The sequence below is a fragment of the Danio aesculapii genome, chromosome 7 (assembly GCF_903798145.1).
Source record: "Danio aesculapii chromosome 7, fDanAes4.1, whole genome shotgun sequence".
In the NCBI taxonomy this organism is placed as follows: domain Eukaryota; kingdom Metazoa; phylum Chordata; class Actinopteri; order Cypriniformes; family Danionidae; genus Danio; species Danio aesculapii.
The window spans coordinates 34,044,230-34,069,068 of NC_079441.1; the positions used below are offsets into that span (position 1 = coordinate 34,044,230).

The window sequence follows — 24,839 nt, forward strand, 5'->3', positions numbered from 1 at the left end:
TCCCGAACTGTTCTATGAACTATGTTTCAACATATTAGTCAAAGATTTTTACAATGAAGTTTTGGGGAATCTCATCTTTTCACTGCATAATTCAGAAAAAATGCTACAGTAAAATGTTGTGAATGTAATCGGGCTAATTAAAAACCTCCCTCTGTAAAAACTTTAGAATATAGATATGAATAAAACTGTGTGGTGTGCTGCAGAGGTGGAGATTTAAAAATACTTCTTTTGAGAAAACAGCCTGTAAAAATTGGTACTGCAATTGAATGTTCAGCCACAAATCAAAAAGTGCAATGAAATAAACACTTAAAGGTGTATTTTGGATGTTTTCTTTTGATTAGACTGAAAAAGATTTCATGACCAAAACGGTCAAAGTCCGACAGTTGCATAACATCAGTTTTGTTTGTGTGTCCCTTCTTAGAGCTGAAAATGCCTAATATTTAACCCATGTACTACATATATACCAAAATCAAAGTGGGCAGATGAGTTTTACCTGTGGCAGAAGGAAAAAATATCCCCACTAAAAGGGTGAAGGATGTTGCGATGTCAGCAGACACGTAGAAGCCAAAGGTCTCCATGGAACCGTGGACATCAACAGAGGGTAGTTTTGCCTTCTCTAAAATCTGCCCTTTCTCCATGTAATCCCCCCACATGTTTTCTGAACAAATACACAAACAAATTCTTAAATTAATAAATCAATTAATCAAAAAATTTATGAATCAATAAATCAAAGCCACATATTATGTGTAATAATTAGGAATTGGCCAGAGAAGTAACTGTATTATGCTTTTAGTACTGTGTAATTCTCTAATCTGCTCTTTATGACATGCTGGACAAATTGAGTGTAACCTTACCTTTAATGATGCCACTGGCCAGCCCAGGAATTCCCTTAATCTCTGTAACATTGTTGTGGAAAAAGTACTCATCGCAGTGAGCACTGCTGATGTTTTCAGAGCTGCAGAAGTTCTTCCACAACTTGCTGGGGACTGTTTCATTACCGACAACTACCGTCTTCTCACAAACATCAAACAAATCACGAACCAATGTCCGGTTTCCTAACATGCAGATCCTATGGAATTGAAAGAATGAAAATAATGATATAATTATATATTTAAAATATATACAGTATATATGTCACTGAAAAGCAATGTTACTGTTGGCTTGTTTCCACTGAGTGCTGTGTTTCGGTTCTTATTTCTGTTTTTACTGTCAAGTACAAAATGGCGAACCGTACTGTACCACTTTTTGAACCATTTTGGTGTGGTTTGGTACAGTACAGTATGGTACCAAAAGAGTGGAGCTAGACTTGCTGCTCTTTTTTATTTAGAATTGAATTAATGATAAAAAAAGATACATGTACAGCCCAAATGGCTTTTTTTCCCCAAGTGATATTGACGTCATCAATCTCAACTGTCCATCGACCACTACGCATACCAAAGGTACTGTTGGCAGAGGAAACACAAGTCTGATGAGTCTATGAGGGACCCATAGCAATTTGGATTTTATCAAGGGTAAGAGGCATATGGCACATAATGTATAAGGATCAAACATCACAATTTACACAACACACAGTTTTATAATTTAATTAAAAGACATGTTTAAAGACTTCAGCTGATCAAATGGTATTTGAAATAACAATTTAATCCATTGATTCAATACATTTTCAAAAATAAATAATAAAGCCACCCTGACTAATGTCTATCATGTCTTTATAGTATATCCCAAAAAATAAGTAAATGAAAATATCATAAAAAAAGAGAATTTTGAAATGTCCCAATATTAATCCAAATATTTAAGTTTGTGTGGAGCAGATAAGCAGTTGAAGATCAGAATCAGAATCAGAAAGAGCTTTATTGCCAGGTATGTTCACACATACTAGGAATTTGTTTTCGTGACAGAGCTTCTACAGTGCAACAGCATTACAGAGACAGGACAAAAAACAGATAATAAATATGTTTTAAAAAATAGAAGTAAGTAGTGAGTGCAAATATACAGATTGACAAGTGTATGTACATGTTTATTACTATATATACAACGTTATATGTGCAGCTGTTATGTGCAAATTGGCATGTAAAGTGTGTTGTTAAATAAGTGTATATGTGTATAAAAGTGTATAGCAAGTAGTGATGTTGGTTTCGCAATTATGATGATGATGATGATGGAGTGGACTATCAAAGTATTAGAGAAAGACTTACGGAAACTCAGGAGGGTGGAAGATGGACTTGACTGCTCCAGCGTAGATAGAAACAATGGAGATTATGACACAGGCTAGGAACAGCGAGGCTAATTTGTTGACATATTTGACCCCCACAAAAACAACCACAGCCATGAGGCTTAAACATATTGTGCCATAAACCCGCATGTTATTAAGCATTGCGCCATTTCCTGCGTGAATATCTGCTGGATGGAATATGGCAGCCTGAGGAATCAGATATTTCTGTGGAAAATAAGAGTTGAGAAATTTTTATTGTCAGATCTGGGTTGCTTTGAGTCTGGATCATTATTTGTGTGATCATAATAAAAAGAGACTGACCAGAAATATTTCAATTGCTCCCAATATGTACATGGCAGCAGCGAAGGTTGTGCCTAAATAAAAACAGAGACCAACCGCACCACCAAACTCAGGGCCCAGAGAGCGAGAGATCATAAAATAAGCCCCACCAGCTGAAAGGAAAAAGTAAACAAATAAATAACTACAGTTATGTTAATTTTATAGGAATTATCCATTCAGAAGAATAACTATTTCCAGTTGTCCTGGTGGCCGTTAGTATAAACATTTCAAATTACCTGGAACTACACCATTGGTGGCTATGGCACTCATCGAGATTGCGGTCAACATTGTCTGTTAAAAATAAAATATAGATAATAAAACAAATAAGACAATAAAACGAAAAAGAAATTAATCATACAGAAGTTGTAATACATAAGAAGTCAAATCATACAGTTAAACATTAATAATAACAATAACACTTTGTTATATATTGTCCTTTTGATCAAGCAGCATTTTCTTAAAGGGATAGTTCACCCAAAACTTCATCATTTACTAACCCTTCACTTGTCATAAACCTGTTTGAATATCTTTTATTGAGTAACACAGAAGTTATTTTTACAAGTTACAAGTTAAATTGGAGCCCATTCATTCATAGTATTAGTTTTTCCCACTATGGAAGTCACCGGTTTCTCACATTCTTCACAAATATCTTCTTTTGTGTACAAATAAAGGTTTGGTAGCACTTGGGGGTAAGTAAATAATAATTTTTTGGGGGGGGGGAACTTTCCCTATTAAAAGAGAGCCAGGCTGCCATTGGCACACACAGACTGGTGACTTGAGGCAGTGAAATGAGACAGTATTTTGATCTCATCTATTGTAAAAAGATCAGTAACAGATGATAGTTTCAGATCCACTTTCAACAAAATCCACTGTATTTAAAACTTCTGGTCCTGCCACAGCTGTACTGCATTCCTTACTAATCAATAACCACTGCATTTGAGGATTAGGCACTTTTATCTGCCTTTTTTTAGTAAAAGTAGCAACTTAATCTAATAAATGAACTAAATTCCTTTAATCTAACTGATTTAATCTAGCCAAATATTAGACTTTTAATAACCAAACTTACAATAAGTTTTTCTATATTTTACATTTTTTAAATCTACAGACCATGAGGCTATTTAGCAATTAGTTTTACCCTCATGATAAATTGTGCACATTTTTACTGCTTTACTATTTAATCTGATTCATATTATTTGACATTATTTGAGTCATATTTTCTATTAGGTGATATGACAGTACTGTATGTAAATTAACGTGGAGTAATATGTCATTACATCATGTCCATATTTTATATTATGCCACATGTCTATGTATTGCTTTGCAGAATAGTTTATTACCAATGCAAGTTGCATGAATGCAATGGCTGTTTGATCCTGTGGCTGAAACAGCAGGAAGAGCCCTGATCCATTGACGGTGTATATATGAGGGTGTGTCTGCATCAACTTACGCAGGAACAGCACATGAGAACAATGAGGAAGGACTGGACGACACCTGCTGTTCCTACTATCCAGGTGAGACGCAGGAACAGAATCACACCAAATATGTTCTGCAGACACGGCAGGTAAACTCCCATCAGCGTGCCCATATTTGGAGACTAAAGAAAAAAGCACAGAAGAGAATAGTATATCAGAGCCAAATTTTGAAAGGTGCTTCAATTACAGCGAAAATATAACTTATTTGATTTTAATGGATATAATATTATCTTACCTTGGGTGCTTGTCTTCTGGACGCGTCTGCACTTTCTGCCTCTTCATGTTCTTTGGCTCCCTGAGTGACGTTTGTATAATTGACCAGGCGGCTGAGGAGAGACGAGACCTTCGGCCGGATGTCCAGTTCTTCCTATTGAAATGCACAGTACAATTGAAGTCAAAATTATAATATAATGTAATATATTATTAATTTAATTTAATCACTAATTAAATTGTTGTTATTGTCATTTTCTTTTTCAAATATTTCCCAATTGATGTTTAACAGAGCAAAGGATTTTTCACAGTATTTTCTATAATATTTTTTCTTAATTGTTTTATACCGGCTATATTTTATATGTTTTTTTTAAACATTTTAAGGTCATTATTATTAGCCCCTTTAAGCAATATTTTTTGTCATTTAGCTACAGAACAAACCATTGTTTTACAATAACTTGAATAACTAGCCTACCTTGCCTAGTTAACCTAATTAACCTAGTTAAAATTGCACTTTAAGCTGAATCCTAGTATCTTGAACAATACAGTATCTAGTAAAATATTGTGTACTGTCATCATGGCAAAGATAAAAGAAATCAGTTATTACAAATCAGTTATTAAAACTATTATGTTTAGAAATGTGCTAAAAAATCTTTTCTTTGTAAAACAGAAATTGGGAAAAAAATATAAAAGAATTCAAATTTAACAGGAGGGCTAATAATTCTGACCGCGACTGTACACCTCAGAACCAAACATAGGAAAACATATGGTATTCTACACATTTTGTCTAACATTTCATTGATGAATTTGGGAAAGTTGATAAGATTGTGAGATTAAGAATGAACCTCAAACAGGGCCAGGTTTTTGTCGTAGAAGTCATTCCTCTTTGATGCAGAGTCTGAACTGCTGAGGAAGGGACTGTCTTCTTTATGATTACCATGACCTGTAGGAGGGAAGGCATTATACCTGGTGAATTTAATGGGAACAGGCACTGCTTATATATTCTAAAGGCTATGACTGTGTCCATATACAGACATTCATACACTAGGGCTGCACAATATATTGTTTCAGCATCGATATAGCGATGGGCGCATTCGCAACAGTCACATTGCAAAGATATGCAATGCTGAGTCTAAATTATAGTTGACCAGGAGCCACTGGAATTACATGAAATTTATATGATTTATGCAAAAAAAACATTTCTTAATAGTTTCTAGTGCAAATATCTACGTTTCAAAGCGAAAACAAGATTATTTTACTTACCGCAATGGCAGATAATTTCCTTAAAAGTAAAAAATAAAAACTCTTAATTTTCACATATTTCTTCTGACGGTGTAAACTAAACAATATTTTTACTTAGACTCTAAACAAGACAAAACAAAATAAGAAAAGCATGTTTTTGCTTTTTGATTATTCAATTTCTGTAAGTGAATACCGTTAGACTCCACAGAAAACCATCAAATAGTGCTATTCAAACTGTCTTGTAAAATAGTATTTGTATCACAATATTTATCGCAGAAAAATTAAATATCACAATATCAGATTTTTCCAATATCATGCAGCCCTATCAAGCACTTTATTATACCATTTCTTTCCTTAATAATTAAGCTGTGATGCAACAAATGAGGTCTGCCCCTATGGCTTACAAGAAAAAATTGATTGGATTTACAGAAAAGGTACTAAATAGTGGCTTATGAGAGGACTCAAATTGTAATATGAGTTTTTTTGTAAATCACCCAGTAATATCTCGATGTGCTATATTCTCCATGTTGACACACTGAAGCATTTTTTTTTTTATTTGGCTTTTGAATTCTGACATATTTATGTTGTGACATATAGTAGGTGTTTTTCACTACAGTATAAAATTCTGCCTACAGTATAAAACAACAATGGTTTGCTGCTAACTACTGCCAGGCTTACTGTAGTTGCCTTTCTAAAGTGTCATTTCAATTAAACAATTTCAAATTTATATAATACACTTTTGAAATGAAATAAACACATCTATTCAAAAATAATAATCAATTTAACGAGGCAAAAATGCTAAAGTTTCTGGAAAGGAAACAAAATTACATTTAATTATTACAACAACAACAACAAACAGTTAATCATCGAGACAAACTCAAAAAAGAGAGAACATTTCCCTTTTTGATTTTACTTATGAGATCTGCACCGGTTCAATGACAGTGTTGTTGATCTCTTCTTTTCATCAAGGAGAAAAAAGGAAAAGCTGTATCCAACCATTTTAAGGGTGGAGTACATTCTCTCAGAATAAAAACCACCCACATTTAATTTCCTGTTCCACACCCACTGAATTGCCACTAATGTTCCATTCTTTACACTTTACATCATTTCATTACTGTATAACAATCATCATTACTGCACATAGCTCAAATAATAAACATATAGCTCAAATAAGCATATATATATATATATATATATATATATATACACGCTTTATAAAGGCACAGAAATATGCACATCATAAAAAATTGAAAAATAAAGTGAACCTATTTGTTTCGACATCATAATTTCCACAGTATAATGCTTCTATCAGTGGTTAAATACTGCATCTTTATTCATCATGCTTTTAAATCCTTAACTTTAATAAGATTTTAAGGGTGGATCTAAAGAAATAAATAATGCCTTGCAGCTGCTGAAGTATGAGGCCTTTTCTGGCATTTGCACTGACTATTAAACCCATTTTGTCTTTGGTTTTCTCCCTCTCCCTGTCTGACCTTTTCTTTAGCTATTTCATTATGTCCTTTAATCAGGTCACTGAATCTGAACACTTAATCAGTTTGATTGTTTTGTGTTCACACGCTCTAGCCTTTCAAAACAAAAGTCAATACAAACACTGCCATAACAAGGCATCCAAATACAGTGCCAACCTTAATGCCAAGCACAGTTAAACAGTTTGGTCTGTATTGCACCATCATTTTATTTAAATATTTATTCATTTATTCACTCAAGCCTGACACCCACTCTAAACACGTTAGGTGTTTTCAGATTTAGTGCTTTTGATTCAAGAAATTGGAAAAATGAATTGTTATATCCCAACATAAAAAAAAATTACACTAAACTAACAAACAGTAGATGACATGAAAGAGACATCGGGATTAATAATTATACATCACAGATTCACAGTTAATCAGATCATCTCAAAAATGGACTTGACATAATACATTTGCTCACAAATATATCATTTACAACAAATAAGAGAAGATTCAATGGGTCGGATTTTAAAGATTGTGTAGAAATCTCTTTTTTTGTTTGTTTGATTGGTCTCACTCACCTGTGTCCTGGGTTAAGGTGCCATAATAGGTGATATTAGCATTAGCATGGTTGTGGATCAGCATGTTTGTCTATGGACAGCAAGGCAGTATGTAAGCTGTGGTCATAGTCTATATCCAGGTCACTGCAAACTATTAACTGGTACTGAGAGAGTGATGGCGATCAGTATTTACACACACACACAGTCAAGCACACACACACACACACAAACACACATACACTGTTTCTGTTACATTTTCCAATAAACATTCTAAGCATTTTTAATAATTTTTTTCCACCTTAGTGTACAAAAAAAAATATCAAGTTTTACTGTCCTTGTGGGGCTCACAATGTTTTTAACATGTTGAGATGAGTGGGGATGTCATTAATGAACAAATACTGAGCAATCCTGATGTGTATTAAAATTTATTCATTAAATTTCATTCATAGTTGAAAATGCTCTGGGAACAAAATTAATGCAGTGCTTAAATTAGTTAGACTGATTTAGTCACAAATAAACAATCAATACCCTTTGACTGACCACATTAACCTCTTTCAACTGTGCTGATGTTATAAAAGCAAAAGGGCACAAATACTAATAAATCCTGAACTTTATTAAAAATGCATCAATTTAATGCACACTTTTAAAATGCTGGGTTGTTTTAACTCAAATATGGGACAAATAAGGACAAATAAAACAAACGTAATTTAAAAAACTAGCAATTATTAAAATAACTGAAATGACAACCAAAACAAAATGGTCAAGTGCTGCCATCTAGAGTTATACTTTGACAACTGACCCTCTCTTTAATCTGTGAGAGCCAATGTGAATCAGTTTTAAATGCTGCAAGAATTTTGCAAGTATAAACAGCAAAGAACACAGGTCTGAAATGCTTTCTGGATTCTATCTCAACAAAACCTAACATAAATGACTTGAAAGTCCCAGTCTCTGGCTGTGTGACTGCAGGAGGGCGAAGCTGAAGCTTTACTGCCGCAGGTCTGGACACGCTGGCAGGACTGTGTCAAAAGCTGCTGATCAAAGGCAAAACTATATTATACTAACCACACAGATGGACATGTTTAGTGTGAGATGAGAGACTTAACATGCTTACTATTGCGACATTTATCCCATCTAGACAGCAAGAACGTCATACTTGTTTACAGTTTAAACTGTATAGACATATTTTTGCATGCTACACGGTCATTTGATTTCAACAATCTTTAAACACGCTCAAAAAATGACATTTGCTATTTTAATTGATTGAATTGATTTGCTATTTTAGTCAACTGACTTAATTGATTTATGTTCAATCCACTTAAATTGGTAAAAACTAATAACTTAATTTCTTCATGTTGTCCCAGCATAAATCGACTGTGTGCACAGAACCCAGCATTTTTTGTTTACAGTGCACCACACGCACAGGCTGTTTTTCTCTACACTCGAACACATTTGGTAACCAGCTGTAGAAATTAGTTCTGTTCAAACATCTGTAAACTATTGCTCAGACAACAGCCAAAGGTAGATTTAGGGCTTTAGCGTGAAAAGTAAATTCACCTCCAAAGAGGAACATTTAAACAGGCAAAACATATTTGTGCTGATTGAACTTAGAAAGAAATTAACTAGCAGCTAAGAAGCTTAAATGTGTGTAATTGGCCAAACATCCCATGTATTAAACATTTAAAATCTTCATTATGAGTCAAAGTCATGCTGTTAAGGCCGATTTAGTCCCGTTTGGCAAAGCATTGTGTCATGATGGCATATTTGCTTGCTTGACATAATTGATATAATAATATCTGGTGTACGAGTGCATTATTAGCTCTACACTGTGAACTGCATATCAATCTTATGATCCTTTATTACCAGTCAACCAGCACCAGTGAGTTTCTTAAAGGGATAGTTCTGTCATCTTTTACTCACCCTTGACATGGTCCAAATCACTTTGAGTATTTTACTATTATTCTTTTTTTTTTTGTGAACACAAAAGAGGAAGGATAACAACAAGGCTTGTGTCGGTATCAAATGTTCTAGTTCTAGTAATTAATTGTGGAAGCTTTTATCACAGTAAAAATATCTTCATTCATTTTAAACCGAACACAAAACTCAAACTGGTGGATTGGAACAAGTATAGGGAGAGTAAATGATGACAGTGTTTTCATTTTTATGTGAACTATTTCTTTAAGAACTTTAATATTTAATATCTGCAATGTTATAACGCAGTGAACTTCAGAAATGATATGATTTGTCACCATAATAATGCTAACCAGTTTGACCATGTTTAAAGCTTTTTAAGATGATGTCTTTCCATATTGAAACTTTTAGAAAAGTGTTCTAATATATTCGCAAGCAACGATGGATTGCCTGTTTTATGATCCTTCCTGAGAAGAGACGTTTGTTACACAATAGACTGCATTACAAGAGTACAGTTGAATAAGTCTGTGGAATTAAACCCTGCTGTGTGTGCAGAACATACCAGGACTTTGATGTGTGTTAATGAGGGAGAAAAAGCTGTACTGTACTGATAAAGCTACAATAATTAAAAACATTAGTAAAAGACAGAACAAAGTACTGATACTTACTCAAAAGCACTATGAGAACAGGATTTTTAAAAAGTGCAATGTCAATAAAACCACTAATAATGTACAGTAGCTGTAAACAGTTTACGTTTTTTAACTGTTAATATTGAACTAGATATTGAAGTCATTATACTATTTTTTTGCTTTCGAATAATAAGCATTCTAAGATGTAAAGTTATTTTTTATTTATTTATTTATTTATTTATTTATTTATTTATTTATTTATTTATTTAAATAATTAATTTATTCTTTGCATGAGTATTCTAGTTTTTGCAGCAATGTATTTTTTAAATAAGTGATATAAATGTCAAACCAACATAAGGTGTGCACTTATATGGTTCAACTTCAATATGTTCGTGCATTTGACAATGAATAATTAATAGCATTGCATTGTTTTGCCAGCTTTTATTTGCACTGCTGATTTTGTTGTCATGTTATCAACCTGTTATCTTGTGATGTCAGAGTTCATTTGTTCTTCATACTTAAAATTATTAATTATAGCTAAGTGTTACATGTTTGTGATCTATCAACTGTTAAAGTGTATTGTGTATCTCAACCACGCTCCTGGAGGACCACCAGCTCTGAACATTTTCAATTTCTCCTTTATAAAACACACCTGATTCAGGTCATCAGCTTATGAGCATAGACTGAAAGACCTGTAATAGGTGTGGCAAAGGAGACATCCCAAACATGCAGTGTTGGTGGTCCTCCAGGAGTGTGGTTGAGAAACACTGATTTCAAAGATTGCCGTCTATGATTTATGATGATTGTTTGTTTGTGGCTTGTGACTATGAGTGTTTTTTTTTCAAAACACAACCATGCTGCTCTCCAAAACATGTGCATTTATTCATGTAAAAATGACAGCAGATAACAGGTAACATATAACAACTCTATATAAACCTCGTACAACTTTTATTATCTACAGTTGCATGATCAAATTATGGAGTGTATACTGTATAAATGGTTGTGGTTCGTACAAAAATTCAGTGACATTTTATTACAGTTATATAATAAGCGTTTTCAATTTCAATGACTTTTAATGTCACTTACACTTCATTTCAGCATCATAACCCCAGTATTGAGTGTGACATGATCCTTCAGAAATCATTGTAATATGCTGATTTAGTGAAAATAAATTATTATTATTATTATTATTATTATTGTTGTTGTTGTTGTTATTATTGAAACATTATTATTATTATTATTATTATTAAAATGTTTAAGCATTAAAAAACTGTTGTTTGCTATTTTTGTGGCCACTGTTATGCCACAGTTTTTTTTACAGACACTAGGACACATTTCTCCATACTTAGGTCACTTTTGCAAAACTCTTCACACAGTGAGCACAACAGAAGTCTAGGTGGGCTAAACTGAGGATCAATTATCATTGCTTTGGCACAAAATGCATTCAATGACTACATCTCCTAAATTTCATGAACTCTTTTCTCACTCAGACACCACAGCAGCCAAAAATCTTTGTGCGTACAAGACATTTCGCACGTGCTTACATACTGTTTTCAAAACTGTTAAACTTATGTTCAAAACAATAACATAATGCAAAACTGAACAAGACAGCAAAATTCAACAGCAATATTTTCTTAAAACATATTTCACAGCTAAAAATGCAGTTTAACCAGCCAGATTAGCATTACTATTGTATCAGTATCAGTGCATGGTGTGTTTACAAATTCTTGTATTTTGGAATTACTTCCAAAATACAATATCAACGAATTCTGCATCATGTCTGATTCATTCCAGTCACATATATTGCAGTTATAAACAATATATATATTGCAATTATAAACAGAGATGTGTCTTTGTTTTACACAAGTAAATCTGTGTAATGCTACATGTAGTTAGTGTTTTGTGGGTGACAACATGTGTTTGTCGGCTGTTTTCATTATTTGATGAATTAAAAGCATTTATTGGTAAACAAAAATAAAAAAATTGCTTCCTTAAAAATGTATTTACAGTCACTTTTGCTGAATAGAATTATTAGCTATCAATTTTGTGTGTGCGTGTGTGTGTGTAATGGCGAATTTTGAGAGCTCTGTGCTTTCATTCAGCACATGAGTATCAGATAACCCTTCAGTAGGCCCCAAAGCATATCAATGACTGCTTTTATACTTATTTATTAGCTCTGTTCCTGATCTTAATCAATTCAACAAAACAATGTCATATATGAGATTAGCAAGAGATAAGTCAAAGACATTCTGTGCTTTTCGGGTACAGCCCTCTTTCAGCAAAAACTAATTTGTGTCCTCTTTGTGGAAAGTATTGTAACCTTGAGGAGCCAAATAGATTCTTACTGTTAAGGACTGCCAGGCAGCTCTCAGTTGAAAGTAGAATGATGTTGATTTAGTTTTTTCCTGTATCAAATAAGTCCTTTAGGTTATGAAGTGGATGACCACCTCTCTCGGCCTCGGAAGCCCATTGTGATAGAACACAGCAGCTAAATTTGTATTATGCACACTCAAAAAGCAAACCTTGTCCATACCTTGTCAAATAGTACATGCAGTGTAGTAATTCATCCTTGTAATGTATACATTTTAAAGAGAAAAGGTGGGAAAATTGGACAGCTAATGTACACCTGTGTTTGAACATGCTATCAAATTAATTATACATTGAAATTTGTCTAATGCTAATGAGTTATCAGCATGTTTAAGGATCTCTGGAAGCTTGTTGAACACCCAGAATAAGGATGTAATGATTTATTCAATATATTCAACAAAAGTCTCTCCCTTTTAGTCTTCATCTGTTTTCATGAAAGTGAGGCGTGACGTGGTGTATGGCGTTGACTGAGAGCCCATGCTTTTCCATTACAGGCCTATTTCAGCACAATGAGGGCTATGTGCTGTCCTTCTCTAAACATGGCTGAACTGGCAAACTAAAAAACAAAGTTAGCAGTGTGAACACCCTGCTACTGCTGTGCCCCTCCTGAAGTAAAAAAAATATATACATCAACCAGCAGCTGCCACATAATCCTCCTTCATGCAAACCCATTTGATACAAGAAGATCTACAACCTTGTTTCTCATGTCTATGAAGTCATCCACAGGCAGTGAAACTGAATGTTAAATCACTACCACAACAAACATGCAGACAAATTAAGGACCAGCTGAGGGTTTATTATATTTAGATCTGCCGTGTTATGTGCAAACATATCTTCTACTAGGATATTATAAACACAGAAACAGAATTATGTAATGGTACTTTTATAGTTTTTGAGCCTGTTTTTTCCACAGTGTAGTGAAGAGGTTATTTATTTTATTTAAAGAGACAGTGATAAATGTTATCTATCTATCTATCTATCTATCTATCTATCTATCTATCTATCTATCTATCTATCTATCTATCTATCTATCTATCTATCTATCTATCTATCTATCTATCTATCTATCTATCTGTCTGTCTGTCTGTCTGTCTGTCTGTCTGTCCGTCCGTCCGTCCGTCCGTCCGTCCGTCCGTCCGTCCGTCCGTCCGTCCGTCCGTCCGTCCACCTATCCATCTATCCATCTATCTATCTATCTATCTATCTATCTATCTATCTATCTATCTATCTATCTATCTGTCTGTCTGTCTGTCTGTCTGTCTGTCTGTCTGTCTGTCGGTCGGTCTGTCTGTCCGTCCGTCCGTCCATCCCTCCATCCACCTATCCATCTATCTGTCTATCTATCTATCTATCTATCTATCTATCTATCTATCTATCTATCTATCTATCTATCTATCTATCTATCTATCTATCTATCTATCTATCTATCTATCTATCTATCTATCTATCTATCTATCTATCTATAAAACAATTCTGCCAATATTTATTTATATCTTATGGAGACCTGTAAGGCACAAACTTACATGTGGAGTAAATATTTTGTTTTGTTTAGTATTGGTAAGGTGATTCATTCAGTGAATCACTTTGTTCATGCATTTTAACATGCAGGCTCAGCATTTTATTACTTTTTTAATGCCTAAGGGCAAAAACAAGACGTGACCTGCTCCTTCTTCAACACTCACATTTTCACCTCACTTACAGTAAAACATTTGTAACAAGTGCTTTGGTGGTACTCCCAGTGCAAAAATGGTACATTTAGGAGTACAACAGTTTGTCGCTGGGGCAGTATCCTTTAAAGGTACTTAATTTTACATTACTTATCCATTAAAGATCATAGTAATACCTTAAGTGTACACACACTCTTTTAAAAAGTTGTGGATTTTTGCTCTAATGCCTTTAAAGAACTATTGTTGGTTAACTAAAGTGTGAACTTTGTGTAAACATGTTCTTCAACTAGCCATTTTAAGTTTATATTAATGATCTAAACGTCTGTATGACTGTTTTAAATAGCTAAAACACACCTTTAGAGGTACAGTAGATAAGGTACAAAGCAATGGCACTTTTAAGGACAGTGTGTGGTGGTGTGATCACATTTACATCACTAGCATATGAACCCCAAATTCACTCTTTTTACTCTAACACAAAGGGCAATTGCGAAGACAACGCCATCTTCACATAACTGGTGGTCTCTCCATATGTCGGATACAGATGTAGAAAACATGCTGATATGCCTAAATCATGCCTCGGGGGCAGCACATGGCTCTTTCTACCATTGGCTTTTGTCTTTTGAATTGCAATAGAGAAACAAACATGTTGGAGGAACGAAATGCCAGTTAAACCCTCAGCTGCTGTCTTGGCACAAAGAAAGAGGGCTTCATCTTTTGTGTCCATGAATACTTGAGGCCTGTCCTATTATTGCAACCCCCCGGTCCCGCCTCTGCTTGGGCCCTTGATTGTTTTCCTTTGTCAGCGCACTGATGTCTGGCATGTCAGAACTGTGCCAAGAGTCTCGGCTTGAGTTACAGTAAAATCCCTCCCCTTACATCAAATATACGTCATTTTATATAAAGACAACTTCATCAAAGTAAATAAGCTCCTTCAGTCTTTCCTGGGATGCAAGCAGTAATATGACGTCATATGTCTCGACAATTGCCATGGTTACCATTGCTGATGGTTTGAGAACGTCTGTCAAGAATTCATAAGTTAAATAAAACACTTAATCTAGTTTTAAAACTATTCAAACTCAGCTACTGTTTCAGTTAAAGCCAATTTTCATACCTAGATGGGGGTGTTTTGAAAAACAGAAAACTTACCATCTGAGCTAACTGTGTCTCCATGTCCAGGGTATCCTCCCTGTCCTGTGTCCCGATAATCAACCCAGTTTATTCCTTCCAGGCTGTCATAGTTGGACGGTGAGTTATCCTGCACTGGTACCACAGTGAAATGAGGCATGTTTTCATGTGTTTATTGTGCGTATCAGTTCTTCTGTTTCTCTTCTTTTGGCAGATATCACGTTCCCAGCTGAACTCTCCCTGAAATCTCCAACACATTCCTCTAGTCTTCCCTCACTTCCTCTGAATCCATTAGCATAGTCACCACCTTCCTCCCCCGGCCCCTCCTCCGGGGCCAACAAATAGAGAGGCTCTGACACTTTGGCCTGTCTCACTGTTTCCCCTTGCTCTCTCAGCAGTCTTTCTCACTCCATTTTCCCGGCTTAAAACACGAGTCACAGTCTGGAAAAGACAAGGAAAATGAATATTAATGATTGCTTGATTCTTTAGACAGTTAAAGCCCAAATAGATTACAGTATCTGTATAAATAGAGATTAACATTTATTTGTTCAAAAATTCTGTCAGAGGTTTTTGTTCTTAGGGCAAACACATTTGTGGATTTTGTCTGCATAGCAAAAGGAAATAGTTGGCAAGGCATGAGCGTATAAAACTGCAGCCTGTTCCAACAAGTTAATAGGTAACAGCTTGATAACATTGTAGTTTCAACCTATTTCGGGCATCAACATCTGCACTGAGAATGAAAGCTTGAGTCTGGGACTTTAGGTTTTTGAATGCTACTGAAATGTTTCCTTTCAAGGAACGGGATGCAACATGACCACAGAAGATGTGGGACTGATGGAGTAGTCTGTAATTAAGGTTTCCATTTTTGGTTGCCTAAGGTCAGGTCCTTCTGTCGCCCTGCCCTGAAGAAACTACATGGATTTGAGTTCTTTTGTTTAAGGAATTATAACTGTAATTGCAAATTATTTGGTGTTTATAGACTTTAAACAATATGAGGTGTATACAATAGGCCTATATATTTAAATATATAAATTAAAACATAAAGGTATATACAATTGTAAAATATAACAGCATTGATTTTGAAGTAAAAACTAGATTTATTAAACAAGCTTTTCTTTCATTATTTATTTTTATTTCAATAATATTTAACCAAAGCTGTTTCTCATTACCATTACCTCTGTAAAGTATATTACATTATTCATTTATTCATTTTCTTTTCGGCTTAGTCCCTTTATTAATCATGGGTTACTAGAGCAGAATGATCCGCCAACTTATTCAGCATATGTTTTACGCTGCGGATGCCCTTCCAGCTGCAACCCATCACTAGGAAACATCCATAGACACTCATTTACACATATACACTATGGACAATTTAACTTACCCAATTCATCTATACCACATGTTTTTGGACTTGTGGGGGAAACCAGAGCACCCAGAGGAAACCCACACGAACACAGCGAGAACATATAACTCCACACAGAAATACTAACTAACCCAGCCGAGGCTCGAACCAGCAACCTTCTTGCTGTGAGGTGACAGAGCTTACCACTGTGCCACTGCATTTTTCATTCATTTTCTTTTTGGCTTAGTCCCTTTATTAATCCGGGGTTGCCACAGCGAAATGAACCACAAACTTATCCAGAACATGTTTTACGCAGCGGACGCCCTTCCAGCTGCAACCCATCTCTGGGAAACATCCATACACACTCATTCACACTCATACACTATGGACAATTTAGCCTACCCAATTCACCTGTACGACATGTCTTTGGACTGTGGGGGAAACTGGAGCACCCGGAGGAAACCCACGCAGGGAGAATATGCAAACTCCACACAGACACGGCAACTGACCCAGCCGAGGCTCGAACCAGCGACCTTCTTGCTGTGAGGCGACAGCACTACCTACTGTGCCGCACGTTGCCTCCACCACATTATATTATATTATATTATATTATATTATATTATATTATATTATATTATATTATATTATATTTAAATTGCACAAATTTGGACAGGAACTTTGAGTGTTAACTTAAAAAAAGATCAAATAAAAGTAATTAAAAATAACAAAAGTAAATAAAAGTCAGGTGTTATTATCCTTGTGTGAATATTCACTGAACACACTTCTCAACAGGTCTCTCATGGGTGTTGCTCACACCTTTCTCAGTTTGAAAGACAAAACGTCTACTTGGAAGAATCTCTATTGTCACTGATTACTGACTCTTGGGTAACAGCAAATGAGGACACTTTACTACTGCGGTCACCATTGGGTAAGACACCGTGTGCTTTTCAGTCAGAAGGCTGTGTGTCCTAGTAAAGTATGGAAACTTTAGCTGTGCGTAGTAAAGATAAGTAAAGTTGCCTAACGTAGCTGACTTCATCGTGAATCTCAGTTTGAAGGATCTTTTGCCCAAACATTCACTTACTTGACTGTCTCATTGCACCATTTATGCTGAGCAGGGTCTAGCATTGAAGCTTCAAGTTTTTTTTTTTTTTTTTTTTTTTTACATAATCAGGGTTTTCTTTAAACTTACTTCTTTACATTCTGACAGGAATAGCTAAAGGCTAACTTGACAAATGCCTGCCGTGTTGTGCCTCTGGCGCCCTCTTATGGCAGAGATTTTTACATTGTGGATGGAGACCATGCTTTGCCTTAAGACATTTCCAGGTAGCACATGGAGGTCTTTTTAATAATAATAATAATAATAATAATAATAATAATAATAATAATAATAATAATAATAATAATAATAATAATAATAATAATAATGGATATAATTATGAATTATATAATTTGGATAAAGCAATTTCATTGATTTAGTTGTATCTTTATTGTTGCATATAATTGAATTATTAATGCACATTTTGCACAGAAGCTGAAGTAAGAAATGCTCATGGACTCTTTTAGACAAGTTACAATGTGTCTTGTTGGCATCCTGCTGACTCTAAATGTAAAAAAAAATCTAGCAGCTATTAACCTACCTAAAAAGTGAAAGAGTCAGTATTTTACAGCACTGCACTTTTTTCTTTTATCCATTTTTATACATAAAAACTATTTGAAAATGCTGTTGTTCTTGTTTTTATACATTACAAGTATTTGTAGCATTTTCAGTTTCTCTGTGTTAGGCAGAGGTCTCAGCCCCATGAGATTTGCTGATGAATGTTTTTCCAGTTAATGATTTATTATGAGGCAATATATTTGACCTAAACAGCATCTCTTCTTATATTTGTTTTATTTATTTATTAAACCTCTCTCAACACGCTACTGTTATAAGCAGCTCATAGACTGTATGCTGCAGCCTCTCCTTTCAGTAGTTTTAAAGACAGCTGCTGCTAATTAGGGTATGTTGCTTCAGGGCTTGTGTCCAAGCGCATACTGTATATAACTGCTGAAACTTGGGCAGCTCCATGAAAGATTTTACTGGAATTTTTGAAGTCTCACAATAACAAACAACATCACAGATGCAGAAAGAAACAAGTTAACAACAGATATTTTTTTTTGATTGCTAATTATTATTGTTATTTGTAATTTTTATTATTATTTGTAATAGGTTTTATTATTATGATCATATATAATTCAGTCTCAACTGTAATCTCAAGATTATTAATGCTCAGTGATTAGCACTGTCGCCTCACAGAAGAATGTCGCTGCTTCGAGTCCCGACTGGGTCAGTTGGCGTTTCTGTGTGGAGTTTGCATGTTCGACCCATGTTTTATGGGGGTTTCCTTCGGGTGCTCCGGTTTCCCCAAGTCCAAAGATATGCGGTACAGGTGAATTGGATATGCTAAGTGTGTGAATGAGTGTGACTGGATGTTTCTCAGTGATGAGTTGCGGCTGGATAGGCATCCGCTGCATAAAACATATGCTGGATAAGTTGGCGGTTCATTCCGCTGTGGCGACCCCGAGTTTAATAAAGGGACTAAGTTGAAAAGAAAATGAATGGATAAATAAAACTGGCCATAGTTTAGGAGTGTGTATGGATGTTTCCCAGTACTGGGTTACAGCTCGAAAGGCATCCGCTGTGTAAAACTGGATGAGATGGCGCTTCATTCTGCTGTGGAAACCCCTGATGAATAAAGGGACCAAGCCGAAGGAAAATGAATGAATACATTTCCGGCCACTGCTCTGTAGATGTCGTTAATATTCTTCTAGTAAAGTCAACACTTTAAATGTCGCTTACTTTTTCAGAAACCACAAGATGGCGATATTTGCTCAGTGGTGTTTACAAAAGTAAACATTTAAGCATGAGGCAAATGAAGTGTGACAGTATATAATAGATAAAATCATGATTTTAGATTTTTTTTATTATAGGAACATTGTCTTAAATTATATTTCCTACTGGACTTAATTGAATTGCTTGTTGATTGTATAAAGTGCAGATTCCCAGGAAGTCCAGAGGGATCCAGACTTTAGTATGAGATACAGCCTGTTGATCTGATGTGAAAAAGAGACAGGCTCGGCTGAGCCAGTATGATGCCGATCAGTTTTACATCCTCACAAACGTAAATAAAAACAATACATATTTTTTTAGATGACTTTAACATTGTTACCTGATGCGCTTTTACATCTTGCCTCCATGCACCTTCAAATTACAACTTAAAATACTTTAAATCTCAAATTTTTCACCTTCACAGTTTTTAAACATCTCCTGAAGTAAATCAAAGCCAGAAATGCTATTTAATTGCACCCTGAGGCCATTTAGGAATTTGCAGCCATGTGAATTGATTCCCATCTGAACAGTCACTTTCACTGATAGAGTGTTTTTGACTGAGAGCCAAATAAAACAGACATAAATCTGGTAGCAGCAGAGTTTCCCTTCAAACAGACGTACAGACCAGCATTGTCCAAGACTCTTACAGTGTCTTTAATGAGCGTGCAGGAATAAAGCACACTTCTAATGTAGGACTAAACAGGGCTAAAGTCTCTAAGAGGCTGTATTAATGTACTTCATGGTGTGTTTGTGTAGGCTACGTCCACTTGCGTCAAGGGGGTTTGTGTGTTTACATGATTTCTGAGTTAATATTAGGTGAAAATATTTCATTTCAATGGCTCATTTATTAAGTTAATACTACCAGGCTTCAACCTATATGAAATTCACATATAATTAAAGCTGTTCTCCTAACGAATAAGCTGTGAGCTCTCAAGGAAAAAAGAGAGAATAACTAAAGGCCATATATGTTTATGCCTGATATTCATATCAGTTGATCTAATCAGAGGTGGTCAGTCAGACACATCACCATTAAAAAATATTATAAAAATCTCACAGAAAGTGCACTTCTTTCCCCAGGCATCCTTGGATTTTAGCATAGTACAGGGTCATCCAGAAAGCATGCAGAGCTCATTACTTTTTCACAATTTGTTATGTTATAGCCTTATTGCATAATGGATTAAATTGATTATTTTCCTCAAAGTTCTACAAATAATACCCCATAATGACAACATGAAAAAAATGTTTAAAATATGAACAAATTTATATTGAAAAATGACATTTTAAATTTTTTATTAGAAAAAAAAAAAAAGGCTACATGGTGGCTCAGTGGTTAGCACTGTCGCCTCACAGCAAGAAAGTCACTGGTTTGAGTCCTGCCTGGGTACAGTGAGTTTCCTCAGGGTTCCACGGTTTCCCACAGTCCAAAGACATGCGGTATAAGTGAATTGAATAAACTAAATTGTCCATAGTGTATGAGTGTGAATGAGTGTCTATGGATGTTTCCCAGAAGTGGGTTACAGCTGGAAGGGCATCCGCTGCATAAAACATATGCTGGATAAGTTGGTGGTTTATTCCGCTGTGGCATGTGGCAACCTCTGATGAATAAAGGGACTAAGCAGAAGGAAAATGAATGAATGAATGAATGAAAAAATAATAAAATAAAATATATAGTTGCCATGACCTTCAATATTGAGTTCAGGTCCACCCTGTTTCCACTGGACATCCTTGAGATGTTTCTACAACATGACTGGCATTCACCTGTGGTAAAATGATGGTGCATTTGAAACAGGAGATAGTAAAAATGAATCACTGTCTGGCCAAATAGCTTCTGTTTTTCTATAGAATAAAAATTAGGATCTTTTTTTGCTGTTATTCAATAAATATAACTACAAATTAACATGGTCTGCTGTAAGTTTTTTGGCTTTTAATGGGGTTTGCATGTGAAAACATTTTTATGTTAAAAAAGTCAAATTTAACTTACAAAATAAAATAAAAAACTATTATGACTATACTAAATCTTTAACTTTTAGACCAGCTTCTTTGGTTAAAATGTGTTAATGTGTTGCTGACACCTCTCTAAACACATTTTGAGTTTTTTTATTTATTTATTTATTTATTTATTTATTTTTGTTATTTTTTAGGGCTTTTCACCTTTAATGACAGGACAGTGGAGATTAACAGACAGGAAAGTGTGGGGAGCAGAGAGAGGGCAAGGATTTTATTTTTATTTTTTTTTTATTTTATTTAATTTTATTTTTTATAAACTATGGACAAAAGGTCTACCAAACAGTCACAGTGCAAGTTAAACGGTAACTGTTATGCAAAAATCACTTTTATAAGGGGTGTAAAAGACAGTTGTGTGGCAACAGTCTGTGAATATAACCAGCTTCTAATGGTAAAAATGTAATAATTTAGTTTTTTATAACAACACTTCTTCAAAACAGAAATACTTTGATAGACATTCTTCCTTTCTACATGTCATCAGAGGGGAAAATGCCCCGCCCATTATTAACAATCTCTCTATCATTAGCATAGTCTTGTTTTTGAATCTGCCACTATGCTGACTCATAGGCATTTTGAATTGTGTCACTATTTCTTTGGGTTGCTGTAGCACACTTCCTCGAGATTGGATTTTGTGTTTATTATACTCATAATTTACATACTCTGGAATTTGCTTTGGCCACAGAGGCTAAATGCAAAGTTTAACAGCAGGTAAACATGGCCAAAGAGAGCTGTTTCACCCTGTGGTGTGGACAGGACTAGGCAAAGACGAAAACACCTACAGTATGTGGAGGCAGAATGTGGAGTGATACGCAAAACATTTACTGAATTACAGAAGTGCAGTATTTCCTTTGCTTTCTCTGTTGTGTGTCTCTGTTTGTTCTTTTAGCCTGAAGGGGTTATGATATCATCTTAGACAGTCCACTGCCACTGTGGTCTCTGACATCCAGACTCCAGCCAGTTCTCTGTTTGTTTTCCTTTAATGTTGTTCTTGTCACAGAGGTTGATGAATTTACAGATGGGAAAATAACCTCTGTGATGTCTCATCACATTTGGTGATGTTTGAAGATGATTATATAATGACGTGTAATTCGATTAAGACGTCCGATAGCAGAAATGATTCCTCTGATGCTAGTGGTGGACTTGTTGTAATAGAGCCATCTTTTAAGTGATGCAAAGGAAACTGATTCTGAGAAAGATTTAAAACATAGAAAGATATGTGGTGGATAGACTATGAGAGAGTACACACAAACTCTAAGTACAGAGAACTATATGCAGATTTGTCTACAGTTTCTTTACTTTAAAGGGTACCTATGATGAAAATCTTTTCTGTGTAGGTGTGTGTAGGTATAGTGTGTCCACAGTCATATTGGGGGGAAATGAAGACAGTAAGTCTTTTTTAAAATTTCCTGAAGTTAAAATAGGTTCCAAATCCCTCCCATTTTAAAGCCCACCGCAACGTGATGTACAAGTGCGGTTTCCCCGCCCACTGAATTGATTGACAGCCACGTATTAACCCTCTACAGCACAGTGTTGCCCTCAGGCAACAGAAAGTTTTCTAAGGGCTCATGCTAAGTACAGATTTTTTTAAATGTTTGCAACCAAAAAATGTTAGAAAAGTATCAATAAAATATCCAATAAGGTGTAGAAGTCACTATCTAGCACCGCTTGAAGGTGGGACTTCATTGTCTGACTCATGGTGACAGGAGCACATGGTATGAGAAGAAGTTAAGATTATTTGCTTAATTAACCTTATTAAAAGTAACATAAACTGTACAAAAAAGTTGTATTTGTGAAGTTGTAGTTTTTTTTATTTTAGATGTTTAGAAATTTAAATTTTCTTTTCGCTGCCTCAGATCGACGTTGTGCGATAAGTGGTACTTTTCAAGAAGTGTTTACTGACATTACATGTGGGTATTTTCACATATTATCATTATTACATATTGTATTATTTTTCATTTAATTTTACTTTTTTAACATATTTTGACAGAAAAATGGATGTAAGCTTGTTCTATGGAAGTAAAGAGCAAGATCCTAGAGTTAGGCAAATCCCATCTAAGAACAATGAAATAGACTGCAGTGACAGTGAAGAGAACAAGATTTGAGCAGAAGCGTTAAAAATATCTTCAGAATTTCAAAAAGTAGCACTGACTATTATTTAATAACAGGTGTCAAATCCAGTTCCTGGAGGGCCAAAACTCTGCACAGTTTACTTCCAACCCTGCTTCAACACACTTACCTGTACGTTTCAAAGATCGGTTTACACAGCAGGCAGCACACAAAATAGGGGTCAAATATATTCAACTTATTCTCCGCGTACGAGCGGGCGCAGCCATTTGAATCATTTTGGCTCGAAACTTCCGGTCACATTCACTTCCATTCATTTTTAAACGTTAAAAACAGCTCGTTTTGCTGCTTGGTGTTGCAAACTGATATTTTCTTATTATATTATTCTACTTTGTCTGTATTGTCGTGCAAACACTTGTTTGTAGAGTAAGTATTTTAACCGTTTTCTGCGGTTTATTACTCCTAGTCATTTCTCCCATAGGCAGCTGAATTGGAAGTTCTAAAACAATCGCAAAAACGTGCACACTTCCGCATTGAAGAATAAGGTCAATAGGCCAGTAAGAAATCACTATATACAGTGCTCAGTATATATAAGTACACCCCTCACAAATCTCTCATTTCAATTAATATTAATATAAAAGGGCTAATCTAACAAAATAATTTATGAGAATGGTCTAAAATTAGTACACCTAAATTGATATGTTAGAGAACAAAAATTGAACAAAAAATGTTAAAGAGCAAAATTTAATTGAAACAAAAATTATAAAAAAAATTTTAAGTTTTGTAGTATTTATATTTTTTCCAATATTTCACATTAATTTAAATGTATTATCTTCTATTTCTGAAGATGTTTGGTGAATAAAATATTATTTTAATAAATCGGCTGCATGGTGGCGCAGTGGGTATAGCACGTTCGCCTCACAGCAAGAAGGTCGCTGGTTCGAGCCTCGGCTGGGTCAGTTGGCATTTCTGCAGTTTGCTTGTACTCCCTGTGTTCACGTGGGTTTCCTCCGGGTGCTTCGGTTTTCCCCACAAGTCCAAAGACATGCGGTACAGGTGAATTGTGTATGCTAAATTGTCCGTAGTGTATGTGTGTGAATGAGTGTGTATGGATGTTTCCCAGTGATGGGTTGCAACTGGAAGGGCATCCGCAGCGTAAAACATATGCTGGATAAGTTGGTGGTTCATTCCGCAGTGGTGACCCCATATTGATAAAGAGACTAAGCCGAAAAGAAAATGAATGTATGAGTTTAATAAATCTGTTTTGTTCAAATGCACCTAAAGATATGACCTATATTCACTGATAAATGGATAAAAATATTTACTTTCAAAATGGGGTGTATTCGGTTATGCTTAGCAC

At 35.1% G+C, this 24,839-nt stretch overlaps 1 protein-coding gene across 1 annotated transcript in view; it reads right to left on the reverse strand.

Moving 5' to 3' along the window:
- slc12a4 (solute carrier family 12 member 4) overlaps positions 1-15,475 on the reverse strand; it is a 35,366-nt gene extending 19,891 nt beyond the window's left edge. The window contains exons 1-9 of the mRNA XM_056461772.1: positions 15,222-15,475; positions 5,079-5,176; positions 4,259-4,390; positions 3,999-4,145; positions 2,788-2,842; positions 2,534-2,664; positions 2,196-2,437; positions 855-1,069; positions 494-658 (exon numbers count right to left, since the gene is read on the reverse strand). Coding sequence (XP_056317747.1) covers positions 494-658; positions 855-1,069; positions 2,196-2,437; positions 2,534-2,664; positions 2,788-2,842; positions 3,999-4,145; positions 4,259-4,390; positions 5,079-5,176; positions 15,222-15,360 — 1,324 coding nt within the window. The 5' untranslated portion in view covers positions 15,361-15,475. The remainder of the gene's footprint in view (positions 1-493; positions 659-854; positions 1,070-2,195; positions 2,438-2,533; positions 2,665-2,787; positions 2,843-3,998; positions 4,146-4,258; positions 4,391-5,078; positions 5,177-15,221) is intronic.
- Positions 15,476-24,839: the final 9,364 nt, after the last annotated feature.